This window comes from Podarcis cretensis (assembly GCF_951804945.1).
Source record: "Podarcis cretensis genome assembly, chromosome: 4".
In the NCBI taxonomy this organism is placed as follows: domain Eukaryota; kingdom Metazoa; phylum Chordata; class Lepidosauria; order Squamata; family Lacertidae; genus Podarcis; species Podarcis cretensis.
In genome coordinates, this window is record NC_137173.1 from 861,673 (window position 1) to 884,789 (window position 23,117).

Here is a 23,117-nt window from a genome sequence, read left to right on the forward strand (position 1 = left end):
CAGTGTGTGGAATGTGGAAAGAGCTTCAGTCAGAGCTCCAAGCTCACTTCCCATCGAAGAATTCATACTGGGGAGAAACCCTATCAGTGTGTGGAATGTGGAAGGAGCTTCAGTCGTAAGAGTGATCTCACTTCCCATCGAAGAATTCATACAGGGGAGAAACCCTATCAGTGTGTGGAATGTGGAAAGAGCTTCAGTCAGAGCTCCAAGCTCACTTCCCATCGAAGAATTCATACAGGGGAGAAACCCTATCAGTGTGTGGAATGTGGAAAGAGCTTCAGTCAGAGCTCCAATCTCAATTCCCATCAGAGAATTCATACTGGGGAGAAACCCTATCAGTGTGTGGAATGTGGAAAGAGCTTCAGTCACAGCCGCAATCTCAGTTCCCATCAAAGAATCCATGCAACGGTTGGAAAAACCATTATCCAGCTTTAGGAGCCAGGCAAATCTGCACCTTGTTAACCAGGCCTTTGCCTAATTGACATCTAATTCCCTTTTAAAATGTGGTAGTGAGGGGGGTTACAGATGTATATTATGTGTTTTTATATTGTCTTTTTATGTTGTAACAGTCCTGAGACATGTGGGAACAGGAGTCGACTTTTAGAGGCTGAGGGGATTTTGCTCCCCAATGATATATTTGAGGGGGGCACCCCCCCCCCAGTTGATAGGCATTGCCATTCCAATGCCCTTTATGCATCATGCGATTGTGCAAGGCAGGCCTTACCTGGCCCCCCACCAATATTTTATTCAAGTTGGCACCACTGGGTTGGGTAGTATACAAATTAAATCAATACATAAATCACCTTCCTTTGCACATGTTTCAGCTTGTCAATATCCATATTTATTATCATTTTTAATATTTAAAATGCCCTCCATCTGAAGATTTCACAACAGAAACATACAGGATGAAAGCATGGCTTTCCCAAAAACAAGTCAAGCCAGAGAAATCTCTCCTCCCCTTTTTATGGATGGAGTTACAAACTTTGTTGATCAGGGAACAGCTGTGGAAATAGTGCATCTTGATTTCAGTGTAAGGCTTTTGACAAAGTCTCCAGTGATCTTTCTGTGAGAAACTGGTAAAATGTGGGCTGAACAAGGAAACTGTTAATGGGATTTGACTGACCAAACCCAAAGAGGGAAAAAAAATTTCCTTCCAGTAGCACCTTAAAGACCAACTAAGTTAGTTCTTGGTATGAGCTTTCGTGTGCATGCACACTTCTTCAATGGCAGACCAACATGGGCAGACCAACCCGGCTGCCTATCTGTAACTCAAACCCAAAGAGGACTCCTTCATTGGTTCCTCATCATCCTGGGGGAAAGTGACAAGAGGGGTGCTGCAGGGTTCAGTCCTGGGCCCGTTGTTGTTCAGCGTCTTTATGAATGAGTTGGATGAAGGAACTGAGGAGATGCTTATCACATTTGCGGACGACACCAAACGGGGAGCGGAGGCCAATGTCGCAGAAGGCAGAATCAGATCAAGGGCAGGAATAGTACCACTTTATTCTGCCTTGGTCAGGCCCCACCCAGAATACTGTGTTCAGTTCTGGGCATCACAATTTAAGTATCCAAAAGGTGGGGGAACACAGTCCGTATTCCTTTTATAACACGTGGCCAATGTTTACTGAATACATAAATTGTGAAGACTGTTGCCGGAATCTACCCAGCACTCGTGGAAATATGTGGCGTGATCTTTTAGAATAAGAGAGAGGTAGGCATCCTTTCGGCGATGGTTCCCCACTCCAGTTTGCCTCTGTCGGCCCCCGATGCCCCTTTCCTGTGGCCCCTGAATGGCTCTCTCCTCATCCGTCTCTCTCGGGAGACAATGGAGGACGGCTCAAGCGGTGGGGAGATGGCAAGGCCTGCTGGGGCAGCTGGCTGCTGTGACGGACAGCAGAGCCAGAGCAGAGTCTGGGGTGCAGTGCCTCACCATTCCACCAGGGGGCCAGAGCCGCTTTCTGATTGGCTACCCAGAGGGGGGTGGCGCCAGCACTTTTGGAGGGAAAATAAAGGGAGCCATTTCTGAGGGGATTTGAGATGAAAAACTCAGTATGGAGGCCAATTGGCCGAAGTATTGTGAAATTCTGGAACAAGAAGGTGACAGGTTAAAATTGCAGACCTTTGAAAAATTAAAGAATAAAGTGCGAGACTGGCTCCATTACTATCAAATAAGGGAAGTATATAATGTGAATAAAAAAATAGGCTTTCAAGTGGAAAAATCAAAATTGGAAACAGAATTGTTAGATTCTAAAGTTAAGAATTTGTCAAAAATGTATAACTTGCTGTTGAAATGGAACACTCAGGACGAAACGGTAAAATCTGCTATGGTTAAATGGGCACATGATGTTGGACATAACATTATGATGGCTGACTGGGAACAGTTATGGACCACAGGTATGAAGTTTACGGCATGTAATGCCTCGAAAGAGAATTTAATGAAAATGATCTACAGGTGGTACATGACACCAGTCAAGCTGGCAAAAATCTATCATTTGCCCGATAATCTTTGGAAGAATGGCAGATGAAGGTGATGAACTATATGGAACTGGCGGAAATGACTGGCAGAATCCGAGACCAGGGAGAAGAGTCGGTGGAAGAAGACTGGAAAAAGATTAAAGATTATTTACAGAAATATTGTAAAATTAATGAATGTTAGGAGGTTGTTGGAAAGAAGTTATCCGGCTTTAGAAGAAATGTTATTAAGAATTAAGTAAGAATAGATTGAATATGGTTAAAGGGTAAAATTTAAGGCTAAATGGCGTTAAGAAGAAGTTTGGATTTAAATTTGAGAAAGAGGGAAAGGACTTGCTGAAATAATTAATTGGACTGGAATACAAAGAGGGAGGTTTGAGGAAGCCAAGGAAATAAGTAAATGTAAAATAAGGATATGAAAATATGGTTTTTATTCTTTTTTCCTTTTTAAATGTTTGTGTTTTTAAAATGCTTCTGTCTTTTTTTGTTTTGTTTTTCCAATATTTTTTTTCCTTTTTTATTGTAATCTTTTATTGTTTGTCTTTCGTTTCTCTGTATTTGTTAAACTTTAATAAATATTTGTATAAAAAAAAGAGATGGGAGAGAGGGAAGGTTGGGAGAAGATGGGGATGAGGAGAGGGAGGAGGGAGGGAGGGAGAAGTGGCTCTGATCTGAGTGGATCCTCCGCTCTGAGGAGAATATCTATGGAGCCAGAGGAAGGAGCCTCACAGCTGAGATGGGGAGACCATGTTGAGGGTCTGGAGGGAGAAGCTGTGGGAAGACTCCCCTCTTCTTCTTCTGGGGTCTCCTTCCAGTCAGGAGGAGAGAGATCTTCTAGGAAAAGGAGATTCCCAAGTCCGTGGCAAGGGCTGAGAGGATCCCCTGGGTCTGGCATACGAAGGAAAATACCTGAGGGGAACCCAGGAAAAGTGGCCCCTGGCTGTGAAGGAAGCTGGGCTGTGTCAAAAGTACCTCACGGAAAGACCCCTCATAACTAAGTTCGGGGGTGAGAGAGAAGCAGCAGAAAGAGACTTAAACCTTATACTGTAGTATTCACAGTGGTACCTCGGGTTAAGTACTTCATTCGTTCCGGAGGTCTGTTCTTAACCTGAAACTGTTCTTAACCTGAAGCACCAAAGGCCCCCCCCAAAGGGACGGAGGGAGATGCTCAGAGCCCAGCCAAGAGCCAAAGGCCCCCCCCAAAAAGGGACTGAGGGAGATGCTCAGAGCCCAGCCAAGAGCCAAAGGACCCCCCCCCAAAAAAGGATCCCTTGCCATAGGCGGAGCCAGGAGGAAGCTGCCCCCTTAGAGCCATTCAGAATGACAGAAATGAATAGAAATCAGAGTTCTGCCCTGGCCACGTGAGTGTGCAATGCAAGGGGGGGGGCTGAGCTGGGGGGACTCGGCTTGGCAAGGGTTAAAGGGAACTGAGCTGCCTTCCTAGAGAGGACAGGAAGTGGATGGAAGGGGCAGGTCCTCCAGAGCCAAGGCCCCTCCCTCCCTCCCCAGTCCTTTCCTGCTTGGGTGTCTCTCCTGCAAGGGCTGCCTCGCTCTCCCCTCCTGGGATCTGGTGAGTCTCCTCTCTCTCTGGGATCTGGTGGGGGTCCCAGGGCTGCAGCAGGGGAGGAGGCCGGGGGGGGGGCGGATCTGCTCCTGCAGGGGGGGGGGGACCCCAAGTCAGGGAGGAGGAGAGGGTCCTGCCAGGGAGGGGCCAGGGCTGCAGCGCTCTCCCTCCTTCCTGCAGAGCAGAGGATCCCAAACTCATCTGGCCTTCTGCCCCCCCCTTCAGAAAAAATCTCCTTTCTTGAAACAAAGGAGTCCCTAGGACTCGGTGTGACATTGTTCATCGTCATTGCACAACAGAGGGAACAGGTGCAAGCGGTTTTCCAAAGCTGGAGGAGGAGGTGGACTAGGCACCCCCCCAAACAAAACCCACGGGGAGGGAGGGAGGGAAAGGTGAGAAAGAGAGGCCAGGAATAAAGAGAGGGTTCCCAGCCCATAGTCTGGCTGCTGCATTGGGGACCAGTTTCCCAGTGTCTCCCAGTGTCTCCCAGGGCAGCTCCCCACGGAGGCCACGGCAGCAATCCCCTCGCACCCAGAGCAGGGCATCCCAGGACCACATCCTCTCTCTCCCAAAGGGATTGGTGCTGGAAAACCAGCTGAGCCGGAAATGGGCGCTGCTCCTCACTGAGCCTCCAGGGACCAGGGCATCAATGGCTGTGCATGTGTTAAGCTCTCTAAGACAATAATCATAATAAATTAGTTTCCTAAATTTCAAGGGCAATGTCTTTGGCCCTCATGGGGTTTGCCAGGTACATACCTGGCCCTCAGAGCAAAGAAAAAGGGACCCCACCCCAGGAGTCTGCTTTCTTTGTCTTCTCCTTCTCCTCCTCCTCCTCCTCCAGATACCTCATGGTTTGGGCTGTGGTGCAATCCAGCGCTGGTTCTAATAATAATAATAATAATAATTATACTCCACCCACTCTTGGTGTCTCCCAATAGAATACTAAAAACAGAATGAAACATCAAACATTTAAAACTTCCCTAAACAGGGCTGCCTTCAGATGTCTTCTAAACATCAGATAGTAGTTTATTTCCTTGACATGTGATGGGAGAGGGTTCCACAGGGCGGGTGCCACCACCGAGAAGGCCCTCTGCCTGGTTTCCTGTAACCTTCCTCGCAATGAGGGAACCGCCAGAAGGCCCTTGGTGCTGGACCTCAGTGTCCGGACAGAACAATGGGGGTGGAGATGCTCCTTCAGGACTACTGGACTGAGGCCATTTAGGGCTTTCAAGGTTAGCAGCAACTCTTTGAATTGTGCCTGGAAATGTACTGGTAGCCAATGTAGGCCTTTCAGGATTGTTGTTATGTGGTCACAGCGGCCACTCCCAGTCACCAGCTTCCAGTCTAGCTACCGCGTTCTGGATTACGATAGTTGTAGTTTCTGGGTCACCTTCAAAGGTAGCCCCACGTAGAGTGCATGGCAGTAGTCCAAGCGGGAGATAACTAGAGGATGCACTACTCTGGCGAGACAGTCAGCTGGCAGATAGGGTCTCAGCCTACGTACCAGATGGAGCTGGTAAACAGCCACCCTGGACACAGAATTGATCTGCAGCTCGATGGACAGATGTGAGTCCAAAATGTCTCCCAGGCTGCACACCTGGTCCTTCAGGGGCACAGTTACCCCATTCAGGACCAGGGAATCCTCCACACCTGCCCGCCTCCTGTCCCCCAAAAACAGTACTTCTGTCTTGTCAGGATTCAGCCTCAATCTGTTAGCCGCCATCCATCCTCCAACCGCCTCCAGACACTCACACAGGACCTTCACCGCCTTCACATGTTCTGATTTAAAGGAGAGGTAGAGCTGGGTATCATCCGCATACTGATGAACACCCAGCCCAAACCCCCTGATGATCTCTCCCAGTAGCTTCATATGTATGTTAAAAAGCATGGGGGAGAGGACGGAACCCTGAGGCACCCCACAAGTGAGAGCCCAGGGGTCTGAACACTCATTCCCCCCCCCACCATCCTCCAGGTGTGCTTGGTCCGCATCCTCCAGGTGTGCTTGGAGTTGTTTGGCAACCACCCGCTCAATCACCTTGCCCAAGAATGGTAAATTTGAGACTGGGCGATAGTTGGCCAAATTGTTGTTGTTGTTGTTTAGTCGTTTAGTTGTGTTCGACTCTTCGCGACCCCCTGGACCAGAGCATGCCAGGCCAAATTGTCTGGGTCTAAAGATGTTTTTTTAAGTAGCGGTTTAATGACCACCTCTTTCAGCGGGTCTGGGAAGGCTCCCTCACAGAGGGAAGCATTCACCACCCCACAGAGCCCATCACCCAGCCCTTCCCGGTTCACTTTTATGAGCCAGGATGATCAAGGAGAAAGGTGGTCAGTTTCACTTGTCCAAGCAGCCTGTCCACATCCTTGGAGGTAACAAACTTGAACTGATCCCACACAACCTGACTAGACGGGACTCTAGCACTCTCCCACCCTGGCCCTGCTCCCATGGTGGAGTCTTTGTTGTTGTTTAGTCGTTTAGTCGTGTCCGACTCTTCGTGACCCCATGGACCAGAGAACGCCAGGCACTCCTGTCCTCCACTGCCCCCCGCAGCTTGGTCAGACTCATGCTGGTAACCTCGAAAACACTATCCAACCATCTCATCCTCTGGTGGAGTCTACCTCTTTCCAAATCTGAGTGACTTTAACTGCACAAAACTTTGCCAAATCATTGAAGGAGATCTCAGGGTCCTTTTGAGGCCCCAATGACGCAGGTGGTTCCACTAAATTGTGAACCACCTGAAAGAGTCTCCTGGTGTTGTTTTCTGCAGATGCAATAGAGGCGGTGAAGAAAGCCATTGCTATTGCCACTTGGTAGGCTCGACATTGAGCTCTAACCCGTATTTTGTCAGATTCAGAGTGTGTTTTCTGCCACCGACACTCTAGCCATCTCAGTATTTTTTCCATCGTCCTCAGCTGCGGGAAGAACCACGGGGCTGTCCAGGCGCCACAAGGAAATCAGCTGAAAGGCCATCAACATGGGATAAAACATCCCCTCCTCCTTTCTGGAAACCATTTGGATCCATTAAGTACCAGGGGTGGGCCATGCAAATCAGTCCCACCTCCCTGCAGAGGGGAAGGGTCGTGGAGAAGTCCAGTTGCACCAGGAAGTGATCCGACCATGACACTTCTTTTGTTTTTGTTTCACTTCGTGTCAGATCACCCACATCCATCCAAGTCGTGGATGGCAGTGGTCTCATGAATCATTGACCTGGCATTGCACAGCAGCCCCTTCAGGTCACGTGGGTCTCCCTTGCTGATTCCAGTATCCACCCGGTCAAGACCAGACCCGGAGGCAGGGATAGTCCTCAAACAATGACATGGTCTGGTCATAGTGTAACTCCTCCTCCTACCCGTGATCACTGTGATCGGGTGTCCCAGTGCTCCTCCCCCGGGGAACCCGCCCCCTGCCATTCTGTTGAATGGGGCCGACTCCCAGACAGCCCTGACCCTCTCACCTAAAGAACAAAACTATACAAACTATACAAAAAATAAAAATATTGACTAATAATAATAAAAACTTTTACGTAACAAAGCATTTGCTTTGTAGGATTGGCAAGAGCTTCTCATTAAGACAGAACTTGGCAGAAGACCAAAGGGTTCCTTCCCATCTCTTAGAGCACAGATGGATGAGCAAGACTCAGCCGGCCCTGGAGCAGGAAGAGGCCATGTCATCCAAACTGGGAGCAGTGGGGGATTCTGGGAAAACTCTGGGCAGAAGATCCTGGGTGAGGAGGACACCCTCCGCTCAGAGGGGCAGAGCCAGCAGTTTGGGAGGTTCTGCTGCCAGGAGGCCATGGGACCCCGAGAGGTTTGCAGCCGACTCTACCACCTTGACCATCAGTGGCTGAAGCCAGAAAGGCACACGAAAGCTGAGATGCTGGACCTGGTGATCTTGGAGCAGTTCCTGGCTGTCCTTCCACCAGAGATGGAGAGCTGGGTGAGGGAATGCGGAGCGGAGACCAGTTCCCAGGCAGTGGCCCTGGCCGAAGGTTTCCTCCTGAGTCAGGCAGAGGAGAGGAAGCAGGTGAGAGAGACTTTCCTCTGGATACTCCCAAGGGGCTCCAAACAGGACAGAGAACATCCCATAATGCTCTACTGTTGGCCCATTCTTTTCCTGGGAAGGCATCCATGGGATGAGATTTCACACCCTTAAACTTCTGTCCTTGTCATTCTCTTTCTAACATTTCTCACCATTCATTCTCTGTTTGGAATCGTTGTTGCTCTTTCAGAAAAGGGATCGTTTTGCAGAAATGGACCTGGATACCTGTGAGGCAGAGAGGCCTCCGTTGGACACCAGAGAGAGGCCACTGGGTAAGGAGGAAGGTGGCTTTTCTCCATTTGGTCTTGTTCTGTTGCTTTTCCAACTCATCTGAGGGTTCTTTTTTTTTGGGGGGGGGAACAGTTGGGAACAAGGGTCCAAAGGAAGGGAGAAATAGTTTTGCACAACTAACATGAAATGGGCACAAATGTCCAAATGCACTCAGCAGGTAAGGCTTTCTGAAAGGCCCATCTGTAGTTAGAGATGCCCTGTTTCACCTGTGAGAGAAGCAGGCACTCCTGGCATCCTGCTTATCTTTTTTCTCTTGCAGGTGACAGAATGATGCCGGCAAAACCTCCTGGTCCGCCTTTTCATGGGGGCAGAAGGGAAGCAGCGGCTGTGGAACCAGATCAGGTCAGGGGAAGCTGCCTTGTGGGGTCAGAGGCCGAGGGATGGAGCAATGTCATGGACTGGTTGGGCACAGAGGAATGGTGGGAGGAAGCAGCCAGGGAACCAGGAAAGGAAGACATCTCAGACCCCACGGAGTGGAGGTGGAGGAAGGATGGGCGGTCAGAGGGAGAAGCCTGGGAAGAGGAGGTGTCAGAAGCTGAAGGGGCAACAGGGTTTAGTGAGCTGGGAGACTCTGAGGCAGAATGCAGTCCAGAATCGGAGGCAGAAGAGGAAGGAGATGAGTGGGAGGAGGGAGGTCGAGAGTCAGAGGTGAGTCAGGAGAAGGAGGAGTCAGCGGGGGCTCCCTCTCCTTCTGCCAGAAGCCACCCTCCCTGCTTGTCTCTCAGAGCCAGGAGACGTCTGACAATGGAGGAGCAAAGGCAGGCTGCACACTGGCGCACTGTTCAATCGCTTGCCAGAAACCCCAGAGAGGAGGGGGCTTGGAAAGCTGTGGGGAGTTGGGGGCCTTCATTCTTGGCAACTGCTTTTGTGGAGGAAGACACTGTCTTAAAATTCTACTCAATATTGATCCAGAGCAGAACTACAATGTATAGTTAGCAGAGTGAAATTGTAAAGACGTTGCAGTATTCCCCAAAATAGACCAGAGGCAATTGTATTTCATCCAGCAGAGCTTTACTGCTACTGAAGGCAAATGAGCATAATGGTCCCACATCCAAAACGTTCAGGATTGGCCCTGTCCATAAGAAATCCAGTTGCAGCAGACTTAACTGAAATTTCCCACGACTTATAATAAATTTAAACCTTAAGACTCAGCATACTATGTACAGAACACCAGAAGGAAGAGAGAAAGAGAGAGAGAGAGAGAGAGAGAGAGAGAAACCCAGGCTCCTTCTGGCCTCTTCTTATAGTCAGCATGACCTTGACAGAAGACATAACAGAACCACTTTAACCCAGCTGTACTCAGCTTCTCTGAAGGAATAACCCAAACATCAGGAACCTTCTGCTTGTTTCTTTTACGCAGAGAAGCTTCCGGAACCCTCTTGAATTAATTAGTATTGTTGTTTTTGTTTAGTCGTTTAGTCGTGTCCGCCTCTTCGTGACCCCCTGGACCAGAGCACGCCAGGCCCTCCTGTCTTCCACTACCTTCCGCAGTTTGGTCAGACTCATGCTGGTAGCTTCGAGAACACTGTCCCACCATCTCGTCCTCTGTCGTCCCCTTCTCCTTGTGCCCTCCATCTTTCCCAACATCAGGGTCTTTTCCAGGGAGTCTTCTCTTCTCATGAGGTGGCCAAAGTATTGGAGCCTCAGCTTCACGATCTGTCCTTCCAGTGAGCACTCAAGGCTGATTTCCTTCAGAATGGAGAAGTTGGATCTTCTTGCAGTCCATGGGACTCTCAAGAGTCTCCTCCAGCACCATAATTCAAAAGCATCCGTTCTTCGGCGATCAGCCTTCTTTATGGTCCAGCTCTCACATCACTACTGGGAAAATCATAGGTTTAACTATACGGACCTTTGTTGGTAAGGTGATGTCTCTGCTTTTTAAGTGCTGTCTAGGTTTGTCATTGCTTTTTTCCGAAGAAGCAGGCGCCTTTTAATTTTGTAACTGCTGTCACCCTCTGCAGTGATCATGGAGCCCAAGAAAGTAAAATCTCTCACTGCCTCCATTTCTTCCCCTTCTATTTGCCAGGAGGTGATGGGACCAGTAGCCATGATCTTCGTTTTTTTGATGTTGAGCTTCAGACCATATTTTGCACTCTCCTCTTTCACCCTCATTAAAAGGTTCTTTAATTCCTCCTCACTTTCTGCCATCAATGTTTTGTCATCTGCATATCTGAGATTGTTGATATTTCTTCCGGCAATCTTAATTCCGGCGAGGGATTCATCCAGTCCAGCCTTTCGCATGATGAATTCTGCATATAAGTTAAATAAGCAGGGAGACAATATACAGCCTTGTCGTACTCCTTTATAGGAAATATCAATATCAGATCCATACTTTCTGCACTAAGAAATGCAAAGTGACAGACCCTCCGGGAATGAGCTGCTCATTACGCCTGAAACTCAGCCAAGTCTGTGAATATCGTGTTCTTGCTGATAAAGAGTAAACTCCAGCTGTGAACTGTGGGATTTCCTGCCCAGATAACTCTGTGACACCAGCCTTCTGAATGTCGCCAGTAGGATTCATCTCTAGTTGCAGTTTTTATGGGATCCTAGAGCTGAAAGGGACCCCAAAGGGTCATCAAGTCCCACCCCCTGCATAGCAGGAGTCTCAGCTAGATCACCCAAGACAGATGGCCATCCAAACTAGGCTTCTTGTATTTCTATATTCATCACTGAATGCTAAAATAAGCTTCTATGCATCGGACAGACGATAACAAATAATGTCCAGGATTCACCTAGCCAGCCCCATCCGCTGCAAAATGGGGCCTGCCCCCCACTCCTCCCCCTCTCCATGCCCCCAGGAACCCCTTGAATTTGGCTCTAGGGCATTGGAAGGGAACCTCCCCAGAACAACTCACGAGGAGAGGAGAAAGTGGATCCTTCCATCGGGGAAACTGGAATCCCTGCGTAGGCAGAATAACGTGGAAAACATAAGCTGGAGTACCACCTATTTGCACAAAGACGAATACCCGTAATTAAAAGCAGAATAAAATAATTGAATTTAAGCATTAAAATAGCTACCCATAATTAAAATGTGCAGCAAAGCAATCCTACTGAAATAACGCAGCAGAATTAGATAAACTAACAGGAAGGATTCAAAACCGTCGAGGCCAGAAATCCACGGAAGACTGGAGTAAATTTACGGACTATATAAAAAGTAATTGTGAAGAACAGACGACGTTTGTAGGGTTGCAAGAAGTTTTGTGAGAAGTATTATTAGAAGTATGGAAAAAATGGACAAGGGGGAGGATGATTTGTTAAGAGATGTAAAGGCAATATAAAGTTAAGAAATGCAGAAGAAGTGGTGAAAATGGTGGATCATCAGAGGTGCTGATGGAAGTCCAAAAAGATTGTATGAGGGATAAGTTTTGTGGTACATTTTATAATTTATTAGTTAAAATTAAAAAAAATATATATAAAAAGAAATAGCGCAGCAATTAAGAGGAAGGAAACCACAGAGCATTGTGTAGCAGATCATATTTCTGCTGTCTCAGAGGAGGACATTTCCCTTTTTCTTTTAGGGTCCAGTGTGCTTTGAAGATGTTGCTGTTCATTTCACGGACGAGGAGTGGGCGTTGCTGGATCCTGACCAGAGAGCTCTGCATAAGGACGTCATGGAGGAGAATCGTGGGATCGTGGCCTCTCTTGGTAAGGCTCCCTGTGGGATCGTCCTATCTGCCTGGAAATTCAAAAAATACCTCTATGTGACAAACCTCACATATTTTCACAGAGCTCAACAGCGCCCCCTACTGTTGGAAAAACGCCCAGGAAGGCCACCACCTTCCCAAGACACTGGGGTGTCTCTCCGGTGGTCTCTCTCTGGCTGTAAATCTTCCTCAGTCCAGAGAGACCCCTCCCTCCTGAGAGGAGTACGCTCGTCTTCTGGCATCTCATTGCAGAAGAAAAGGACAATCAGTAGCTATAAACTACTTTATTTACAGTCCATATATACAGAGAACCCACCAGCATGTCCGCTCTCTCTCTCTCAGCAGCAGTACAGAACAACATCTCACACAGAAGTGGAAGTGACTTCTGTCGCAGTACTCAACAGTACCGAGACTCCCTGTCTCACGCTCTCAGACACTCACATGATATAAACAACCATAGTGCTACTTGCTGACCAGCTGGTGAGATAAAGATCCTGACACCTACAACACCTGGGAACCTAACACCCCCACAATAAACAGTAAATTACAGTTCTTTTCTGAGAACCATCTTCCTCCTGTTCTGCCTCTTTATACCACGGTTGGGCTGGTCTGAAATGCCCAGGCCATTTTAAATGTCAGCTTCAGAATTGTTAGGAAAGATAAGTAGCTTCTGTCAGGTTTTCTGTTTTTGTTTTCTTGGGTTGACCCAAGAGACGCCTGACATTGGCGATGGAGGGGATGCCATGACTGGGCCAAACAAAATCCGTCCCAGAGAAGAGCCAGGCTGATTGAATCTCCGGTATTAGTAGCAGTGATAATAATAGTAGTAATTTTTATTTACCCCCTGCCCATCTGACTGGGTTGCCCCAGCCACTCTGGGTGGCTTCCAACACATACATACACATGAAACATTAATAATAACCATCTGATCCCATACAAAAAAAACTTTAACTTTAAATGAACAGCTAGTGGCTAAATCGTGGAAACTTTTTAAAAAGTGTGTTTCCGAGGTTTGATGGCTCATAGCACCACTTTTTTCGGAGTGATACCATAGGAAAGATAATTTGATGAAGAATGCAATGCAATAACTTTTATGAAGGAGTATTTATTAGAACAGCAGTCATAAAAAAGAAATGTGAAACACATAGAAAAAGGGAGATATACAGAAATTCTCACCATGTCATTTAATAGTGACTTTGGTAACCTTTAGCTTTAATTCCGGCCTTACAACACCTTCCCATGGAGTGAAGCAAGTTTTTTAGTTCTGCAGCTGTGATAATGTGAAACCAAGATGGAATTATTAATAATAATAATAATAAAATTTTGTTTATACCCTGGCCTCCGCAGCCAAGACCAGGCTCAGGGTGGCTAACAACCAGTAATAAAAACAAGTTGATTATAAAACAATTTAAAAGATTAAGATACAACATTAAAACATTAGGATGCAGCCTCTTCATGGGAGGAGAAAGGAAAAAGAAAGAGGGGGAGGGAATCAAACTGATTCTAAGCCAAAGGCCAGATGGAACAACTCTGTCTTACAGGCCCTGCGGAAAGAAATCAGATCCTGCAGGGCCCTGGTCTCATGAGACAGAGCGTTCCACCAGGCCGGAGCCAGTGTTGAGAGGGTCCTAGGCTGTGAAGGGCTTGAAAGGTCAAAAGCAGCACCTTAAATCTGACCCTGTACTCCACCGGGAGCCAGTGCAGCTGGAAAAGCACTGGGTGAATATGCTCCCACGGCAGAGACCCCGTGAGGAGCCTCGCTGCAGCATTCTGCACCCGCCGGAGTTTCTGGGACAGCTTCAAGGGCAGCCCCGCGTAGAGCGAATTACAGCAGTCAAGCCTGGAGATAACCGTCGCATGGATCACTGTGATGTCCTTAGATCTTCTTGATGTAAAAGAGATTAAATCAGATTTTGGGTAAGGGGGAGATACCCACCACTTGGCCTTAATTATCCCATCCCAGTTGGCGGCTGTACGTGCATTAAAGTCACCACCCATTATTGATGGAATATTAGGGTACATAACATAGCGTGCCAATAAATGATCTTCCAGAGAATCCCATCTATAATGGAGGTCCGATATAAGACCACCTGGAGGAAGATAAACATTGGTGATTAATAGGGAGAATTTTTCGCTTGAAATCAGACCTGTAAAGGCAAAAGGAGGAAAAGTCTGAACTAGCGAGAGTTTAGCGCTCATTTTAAGCGATATGGCGATTGCAAGACCACCTCTGGACCGGCCACCTTTTTGGGCTCCTTTGCAACTTGGGGGAGCGCAAATGGTGCCCGCTGAGTCCCCACGTTCGCAGGCTTCCCCCGCCTGCGATTTTTAAAGGGTCCCCGCTTTGCCGCAGCGGTGAGACCCGATCCCGATCTGAAGCTCAGAGGGAATCCGCCATTAATCGTTGGCAATGACCCGGAAGTCCTGATTTTTAAATGCTTTATGTGCTTTGACCTTTGTTGTTGTTTAGTCGTTTAGTCGTGTCTGACTCTTCGTGGCCCCATGGACCAGAGAACGCCAGGCACTCCTGTCCTCCACTGCCCCCCGCAGCTTGGTCAGACTCATGCTGGTAACCTCGAAAACACTATCCAACCATCTCGTCCTCTGTCGCCCCCTTCTCCTTGTGCCCTCCATCCTTCCCAACATCAGGGTCTTCTCCAGGGAGTCTTCTCTTCTCATGAGGTGGCCAAAGTACTGGAGCCTCAGCTTCACAATCTGTCCTTCCAGTGAGCACTCAGGGCTGATTTCCTTCAGAATGGATCGGTTTGTTCTTCTTGCAGTCCATGGGACTCTCAAGAGTCTCCTCCAGCACCATAATTCAAAAGCATCAATTCTTCGGCGATCAGCCTTCTTTATGGTCCAGCTCTCACTTCCATACATCACTACTGGGAAAACCGTAGCTTTAACTATACGGACCTTTGTTGGCAAGGTGATGTCTCTACTTCTCAAGATGCTGTCTAGGCCTGTCATTGCCCTTCTCCCAAGAAGCAGGCGTCTTTTAATTTCGTGGCTGCTGTCACCATCTGCAGTGATCATGGAGCCCAAGAAAGTAAAATCTCTCACTGCCTCTATTTCTTCCCCTTCTATTTGCCAGGAGGTGATGGGACCAGTAGCCATGATCTTCGTTTTTTTGATGTTGAGCTTCAGACCATATTTTGCACTCTCCTCTTTCACCCTCAATAAAAGGTTCTTTAATTCCTCCTCACTTTCTGCCATCAAGGTTGTGTCATCTGCATATCTGAGGTTGTTGATATTTCTTCCGGCAATCTTAATTCCGGCTAGGGATTCATCCAGCCCAGCCTTTCGCATGATGAATTCTGCATATAAGTTAAATAAGCAGCGAGACAAAATGCAGCCTTGTCGTACTCCTTTCCCAATTTTGAACCAGTCAGTTGTTCCATAGCCAGTTCTAACTGTAGCTTCTTGTCCCACATAGAGATTTCTCAGGAGACAGATGAGGTGATCAGGCACTCCCATTTCTTTAAATATGCATGCCACCATTCTGGCTCCTGTAATGTCAATACTAAGTCATCTGCAAATGCTTTCAATTTGTACTGTTTGGCTCCGACTTAACCAATTGGTCCCTTCTAATCATATTTAACAGGACCTCCAGGACCGATATAAAAAGAAATGGGGAAATTGGGCAACCTTGTCGTGTCCCTTTCTCTATCTTAAATTCCTCTGTCACCACATTATTAACAATTAGTTTAGCCTTTTGTTCAGAGAATATTGCACTTATACCATTTCCAAAACCTTGACCAACCCCCATCCCCTGTAGGTTCTTCATAAAACTCCAGGAAATATTGTCAAAGGCTTTCTCCGCATCCACAAATATCAAAACAGCCTTGGTGTTAATATTCACTTTTAATTTCTCTAAAATGTTAATTATGTTTCTCGTATTATCAGACAAGTGTCTGCCCGGGAGAAAGCCTGCTTGATCTTTATGTATCTCTTCCACTAGTACTTTTTTTAATCTTTTAGCCAAAATATCTGCGAAAATTTTATAATCCACATTAAGCAGATATGGGGCGGTAATTCTTAAGCTGTGTCTTCTCAGACTCAGTTTTTGGTATAAGTGTAATGTAAGCTTCCTTCCACGACTCTGGTGCTTTTTTTCCCTTCCAAAATTTCATTGCAAACTTCCTTTAGTGGTTGTATTATCCAACTTTTCAAAGATCTATAGTATCTTGAAGTTAAGCCGTCCGGCCCTGGAGATTTACCCAATTGCATATTCTGGATGGCACCTTCTACCTCCTGTTCAGTTATTTTATAATTCAACATTAGCTTGTTTTCTTGAGAGATTTTTTGTAGTCCATTTATTTTCAAAAATCGATCTATGTCAATTTCTTTCTGTGGCCCTTGTGTATATAGTTGCTTAAAGTACCTCTGGAAACAATTTCTAATCTCCACTGGGTTCTGTATATTCTTTCCTTCCACTTCCAAATTTTTGATAGTGTTGAGTTTTTGTCTTTTTTTATTTGCCAGGCCAGCAATTTCCCACATTTATTAGCCGACTCAAATGTCTTTTGTCTCATCTGTTTAATTTTCCATTCTATTTCCTGGTTCATCATTTTTATATATTGTACTTGATATAACTTTATTTCTCTCAAAATCTCTTGCAACTTTGGTTTTGCTCTCAGTTTCTTCTCACCTTCCTTTATTTTCTCCAAAATTTTGTCTTTCTTCTCGTTTTGAGTTCTCTTCTTTATTGCATTCTGTTGTATCAGGAACCCTCTCATGACCGCTTTACTTGCATCCCAGATTACTCTTTTTTCAACAGTAGTATTCATATTTATCTCAAAATAGTCTCTCAAGGTTTTTTGGGCCTTCTTAATCACTTCTTCGTCCCTAAACAAGGTGTCATTCATCCTCCATCTGAAAGAGCCAATTGGTGTTAGTTTCATCTCCATCTTTACAGCATTATGGTTGGAGCAAGTTTTAGGGCAAATTTCCACTTTTCTTTTTTTAATTTTTATAAATATTTATTAAGGTTTTTACAATATTACAAAATGAAAAAGAAAAAATACAAAATACAAAATACAAATAGTTAAAAACAATTCAATCTTTTCATCACTTATCTTTCATTTACTTGTTTCCCGGACCTCCTCATACCTCCCTTTTTTGTATTCCAGTTCAATTTATTAGTTCAGCAATTCCTTTCCCTCCTTATTTTATCCTGATCTTTAATCTTAAATTATTATAGCATTAAATTTTTGCCTATTAAAAAACCATTTTTTCATATTCTTTTATACCATTACAGCTAGAAACCACTTAATTTCAATCCAACATCATTCTAACATTCATTAATTTTGCAGTATTTCTGTAAATAGTCTTTAAATTTCTTCCAGTCTTCTTCCACCGACTCTTCTCCCTGGTCTCGGATTCTGCCAGTCATTTCCGCCAACAAATTTCCACTTTTCTTGTCTTTGGAGCCAGTCCTCTAGTTACCCAAATTTGTCAATTCTTGTCCATGTCATTTTGGCTTCAGAGAAAAAGAGTTCCCTCTCTACCCAAGGGGTTCTTTGTTCTCCAAATAGCAACTAAATCCAAATTGTCAGTCATCTCAAAAAAAAAGTTATTGGTAGTCTGCCATCCTTAGTGACTACCTGTCTCTGTGCCTTGTCCATGTTTGTAGATACCACTCCATTCATATCCCCCATCATGATCACATTGTAATCCAAATAGTCTATCAAAGTCTCATGTAACTTTTTTAAAAAATCTGATTTCCCCTCATTTGGTGCATAAACTCCTACTATCAAGAGTTTCTCTCCTTGTACTTGAATTTCAATTGCCACAAATCTTCCTTGGTCATCTTTAAATATAAATTTCGGTGATAGGCTCTCCTTTGCATAGATCACTACTCTTTTTTTGACTTTGTCCGATGAAATAAACTCTTGACCCAGTCTTTTATTGATTAATACTTTTCTGTGTAACCTAATCACATGTGTTTCCTGTAGACAGATCAAGTCCAATTGTTCCTTTTTTAATAAATGAAAGACTCTTTTCCTTTTCTGAGGGGAGTTAAGACCATTAGTATTCCAGCTCTCTTGGACTTCCGGGGTGGCGCCACCAGCAATAGCGGACTCCCTCTGAACTGGAGGGAATAGCTCTGCGGGAAACGGGTCTTTTTCCGTTACGGCGAAGCGGGGACCCTTCAAAAATCACAGGCGGACGAAGCCTGTGATCATGGGACTCGGCGGGCACCTTTAGAGCCCCCCAACTCGCTAAGGAACCCATAAACGGGCTCCGAAGTGAAGAGGGGGAAGCAGCGCGGTGCTGAGAGTCAACCGCTACTTCCGTGGAGAGAAGCCGCACAGCCGTTGCCGGAGAGCGCTGCCTTTTTCCTGGGACATTTTGGACTTTAAAACAATAACCCGTGAGTAGTACGGAAATTGGTTTTCTAAAATATTAATAAATTCGGCTGATCGGGGAAGGTCCAATGAGGAAGTCTGCCTCCCCTCTCTTCTTTTTAAAAAATGAATATTTATTGAATTTTATAACAAATAAAAATATCTCAATCATCATGTTATATACAAATGTTCTCCCTCCCGTCCTCCGGACTTCCCTCAACTCCCCCTCTACTGAGTTATTTAGTTTTATTTATTGTGTCCTGCTTTATGTAAAAGTAAATTCCCTTATCATTTTGCTAAAATTTCTGTTACTATAATAAAGTTGTGAATGTTTATTCAGACCCTGCCAGTTGTTGTTTCTGCAAATAACCTGTAAATGGTTCCCAAACTCTTTTAAAATCCTTTTTGTCCTTCTCTCGTAGTTTCTCTGTTAGCTTAGCCAATTCTGCATAATTCATCAGTTTTTCTTACCATTGTTCTTTTGATGGTATTTCTTCCATCTTCCAATTTTGTAGTCAAGATATTTGCCGCTGTTGTAGCATACATAAATAATGTCCATTTTTCTTTTGGCAGCTCTTGATTTGAGATACCTAACAGAAAGGCTTCAGGATGTTTACCAAAGCTCATTTTAAACATTTTTTTCAGTTCATTATATATCATTTCCCAATATTTTTAATGCATTTGCATTCCCACCACATATAATAAAATGTTCCTTCCTTTTCTTGACATCTCCAGCATCTCTTATTTTCTTTCTTAAACATCTTTGCCATTTTCACTGGTGTGATATACCATCTATACATCATTTTCATGTAATTCTCTCTTAATAATATACAATCTGTAAATTTTATATCAACTTTCCACAGTATAACATAACACACTGACAAAAGTCAAGCTAAGCAAGTTGTGCTTCCTTTTTCTGGTTATTCCGCTATGACTTTTGATAGAATACAGATAATAATAATAATAATAATAATAATAATAATAATAATTTATTATTTATACCCCGCCCATCTGGCTGGGCCTCCCCAGCCACTCTGGGCGGCTTACATAAAAACCAAAAATACAGTAAAATATCACACGTTAAAAACTTCCCTGAACAGGGCTGCCTTAAGATGTCTTCTGAATGTCAGGTAGTTGTTTATCACTTTGACATCTGCTGGAAGGGCGTTCCACAGGGCGGGCGCCACTACCGAGAAGGCCCTCTGCCTGGTTCCCTGTAGCTTTGCTTCTCGCAATGAGGGAACCGCCAGAAGGCCCTCGGCGCTGGACCTCAGCATCCGGGCAGAATGATGGGGGTGGAGACGCTCCTTCAGGTATACTGGACTGAGGCTGTTTAGGGCTTTAAAGGTCAGCACCAACACTTTGAATTGTGCTCGGAAACATACTGGGAGCCAATGTAGGTCTTTCAAGACCGGTGTTATATGGTCTCGGCGGCCGCTCCCAGTCACCAGTCTAGCTGCCGCATTCTGGATTAGTTGTAGTTTCCGAGTCACCTTCAAAGGTAGCCCCACGTAGAGCGCATTGCAGTAGTCCAAGCGGGAGATAACCAGAGCATGCACCACTCTGGCGAGACAGTCCGCAGGCAGATAGGGTCTCAGCCTACGTACCAGATGGAGCTGGTAAACAGCTGCCCTGGACACAGATTTCACCTGTGCTTCCATGGACAGCTGTGAGTCCAAAATGACTCCCAGGCTGCGCACCTGGTCCTTCAGGGGCACAGTTACCCCATTCAGGACCAGGGAATCCTCCACACCTGCCCGCCTCCTGTCCCCCAAAAACAGTACTTCTGTCTTGTCAGGATTCAACCTCAATCTGTTAGCCGCCATCCATCCTCCAACCGCCTCCAGACACTCACACAGGACCTTCACCGCCTTCACTGGTTCTGATTTAAAAGAGAGATAGAGCTGGGTATCATCCGCATATTGATGAACACCCAACCCAAACCTCCTGATGATCTCTCCCAGCGGCTGCATGTAGATGCTGAAAAGCATGGGGGAGAGGACAGAACCCTGAGGCACCCCACAAGTGAGAGCCCAGGGGTCTGAACACTCATCCCCCACCACCACTTTCTGAACACGGCCCAGGAGGAAGGAGCGGAACCACTGTATGACAGTGCCCCCAGCTCCCAGCCCCTTAAGACGGTCCAGAAGGATGTTATGGTCGATGGTATCAAACGCCACTGAGAGATCCAGCAGAACTAGGAAACAGCTCTCACCTTTGTCCCTAGCCCGCCGGAGATCATCAACCAGTGCGACCAAGGCAGTTTCAGTCCCATGATGAGGCCTGAATCCCGACTGGAAGGGATCCAAATGGTCCGCTTCTTCCAGGCGTGCCTGGAGTTGTTCGGCAACCGCTCGCTCAATCACCTTGCCCAAGAATGGAAGATTTGAGACTGGGCGGTAGTTGGTCATCGTGGCCGCACCTAAAGATGGTTTTTTAAGAAGCGGTTTAATAACCGCCTCTTTCAGCGGGTCTGGGAAGGCTCCCTCATGGAGGGAAACATTCACCACCCCACGAAGCCCATCGCCCAGTCCTTCCCGGCTAGCTTTTATAAGCCAGGATGGGCAAGGATCCAGGAGACAGGTGGTTGGTTTCACTCGTCCAAGCAGCCTGTCCACATCCTCGGAGGTAACAGATTGGAATTGATAATTACATTCTTCATTAAATTATCTTTCTATTGATACATAATTTTGTGGTATTACTCTAAACGAAGTCGTGTTACAAGCCATCAAACATCTGAAATATACTTTTTTCCCAAAAGGCTTCCACAATTTTGGCCACTACTGTATATCAAACAAATCAACATTCAACAATCCATTAGAATATATGAATAAAAATGTTGGTTAATGACAACCAACAAAGGCAATGAACAAAGGCCCAACTCCCTTCAGTTCTTGATTTGTTCCTGAGACTCTAATCCCCTTTTTGTCTCCATTGCAGATTTTGATAAATTGGAAAACAAGAACAAGGATGAACATGACAAAACCCCCAGAGAGGAGAAACCACGCAAAATTTTGGAGTATGGAGCGAGCTGCAGTCAGAGCTCCCATTCCACTTCCCAACAAAGAATTCTCATTGGAAAGAAACCCTATCAGTGCGTGGAATGTGGAAAGAGCTTCAGTCAGAGAGGCCATCTCACTAAGCATCAGAAAATCCATACTGGGCAGAAACCCTATCAGTGCATGGAATGTGGAAAGAGTTTCAGTCAGAGTTGCCATCTCACTTCCCATCAGAGAATTCATTCAGGAGAGAAACCCTATCAGTGTGTGGAATGCGGAAAGAGCTTCAATCACAGCTCTGCTTTCACTAAGCATCAGAGAATTCATACAGGGGAGAAACCCTATCAGTGCATGGAATGTGGAAAGAGCTTCAATAAGAACTGCCATCTCACTAAGCATCAGAGAATTCATACAGGGGAGAAACCCTATCAGTGCATGGAATGTGGAAAGAGCTTCAGTCAGAGCTCCAATCTCAATTCCCATCAAAGAATTCATACAGAGGAGAAACCCTATCAGTGCATGGAATGTGGAAAGACCTTCAGTCAGAGAAGCCATCTAACTTCCCATCAGAAAATTCATACCGGGGAGAAACCCTATCAGTGCAGGGAATGTGGAAAGAGCTTCAGCGAGAGCTCCTCTCTCACTTCCCATCAGAGAATTCATTCAGGAGAGAAACCCTATCAGTGTGTGGAATGTGGAAAGAGCTTCAGTACGAGCTCCTCTCTCACTTCCCATCAGAGAATTCATACAGGGGAGAAACCCTATCAGTGCATGGAATGTGGAAAGAGCTTCAGTACGAGCTCCTATCTCACTTCCCATCAGAGAATTCATACTGGGGAGAAACCCTATCAGTGCATGGAATGTGGAAAGAGCTTCAGTGAGAGCTCCCATGTCACTAAGCATGAGAGAATTCATACAGGGGAGAAACCCTATCAGTGTGTGGAATGTGGAAAGAGCTTCAGTCAGAGCTCCAAGCTCACTTCCCATCGAAGAATTCATACTGGGGAGAAACCCTATCAGTGTGTGGAATGTGGAAAGAGCTTCAGTCGTAAGAGTGATCTCACTTCCCATCGAAGAATTCATACAGGGGAGAAACCCTATCAGTGTGTGGAATGTGGAAAGAGCTTCAGTCAGAGCTCCAAGCTCACTTCCCATCGAAGAATTCATACAGGGGAGAAACCCTATCAGTGTGTGGAATGTGGAAAGAGCTTCAGTCAGAGCTCCAATCTCAATTTCCATCAGAGAATTCATACTGGGGAGAAACCCTATCAGTGTGTGGAATGTGGAAAGAGCTTCAGTCACAGCCGCAATCTCAGTTCCCATCAAAGAATCCATGCAACGGTTGGAAAAACCATTATCCAGCTTTAGGAGCCAGGCAAATCTGCACCTTGTTAACCAGGCCTTTGCCTAATTGACATCTAATTCCCTTTTAAAATGTGGTAGTGAGGGGGGTTACAGATGTATATTATGTGTTTTTATATTGTCTTTTTATGTTGTAACAGTCCTGAGACATGTGGGAACAGGAGTCGACTTTTAGAGGCTGAGGGGATTTTGCTCCCCAATGATATATTTGAGGGGGGCACCCCCCCCAGTTGATAGGCATTGCCATTCCAATGCCCTTTATGCATCATGCGATTGTGCAAGGCAGGCCTTACCTGGCCCCCCACCAATATTTTATTCAAGTTGGCACCACTGGGTTGGGTAGTATACAAATTAAATAAATACATAAATCACCTTCCTTTGCACATGTTTCAGCTTGTCAAT

General features: G+C 45.9%; 3 protein-coding genes across 3 annotated transcripts in view; all 3 read left to right on the forward strand.

Moving 5' to 3' along the window:
* Window positions 1-23,117, forward strand: part of LOC307214766 (uncharacterized protein) — a 102,651-nt gene that overhangs the window by 18,129 nt on the left and 61,405 nt on the right. The gene's annotated exons all lie outside the window — the stretch shown is intronic.
* Window positions 3,949-23,117, forward strand: part of LOC307214883 (uncharacterized protein) — a 42,120-nt gene continuing 22,951 nt past the window's right edge. Inside the window, exon 1 of the mRNA XM_079973954.1 lies at window positions 3,949-4,066. The gene's annotated coding sequence lies outside the window, so the exon portion shown is untranslated. The remainder of the gene's footprint in view (window positions 4,067-23,117) is intronic.
* LOC307214753 (uncharacterized protein) lies at window positions 7,591-23,009 on the forward strand. Its single transcript, XM_079973727.1, has 5 exons — window positions 7,591-8,054; window positions 8,260-8,341; window positions 8,620-8,702; window positions 11,879-12,005; window positions 21,295-23,009. Exons 1-5 carry the CDS (start codon window positions 7,653-7,655, stop codon window positions 22,719-22,721), a joined length of 2,121 nt encoding a protein of 706 aa, XP_079829853.1. The 5' UTR covers window positions 7,591-7,652; the 3' UTR covers window positions 22,722-23,009.

Bases quoted from the DNA above. Each gene is read 5' to 3' on its own strand.
- LOC307214753 (XM_079973727.1), top strand. From the start codon at position 7,653: ATGGATGAGCAAGACTCAGCCGGCCCTGGAGCAGGAAGAGGCCATGTC. The intron at 8,342-8,619 runs GTAAGGAGGAAG...TTTCTCTTGCAG, and splicing joins CACCAGAGAGAGGCCACTGG to GTGACAGAATGATGCCGGCA. The intron at 12,006-21,294 runs GTAAGGCTCCCT...TCTCCATTGCAG, and splicing joins TGGGATCGTGGCCTCTCTTG to ATTTTGATAAATTGGAAAAC.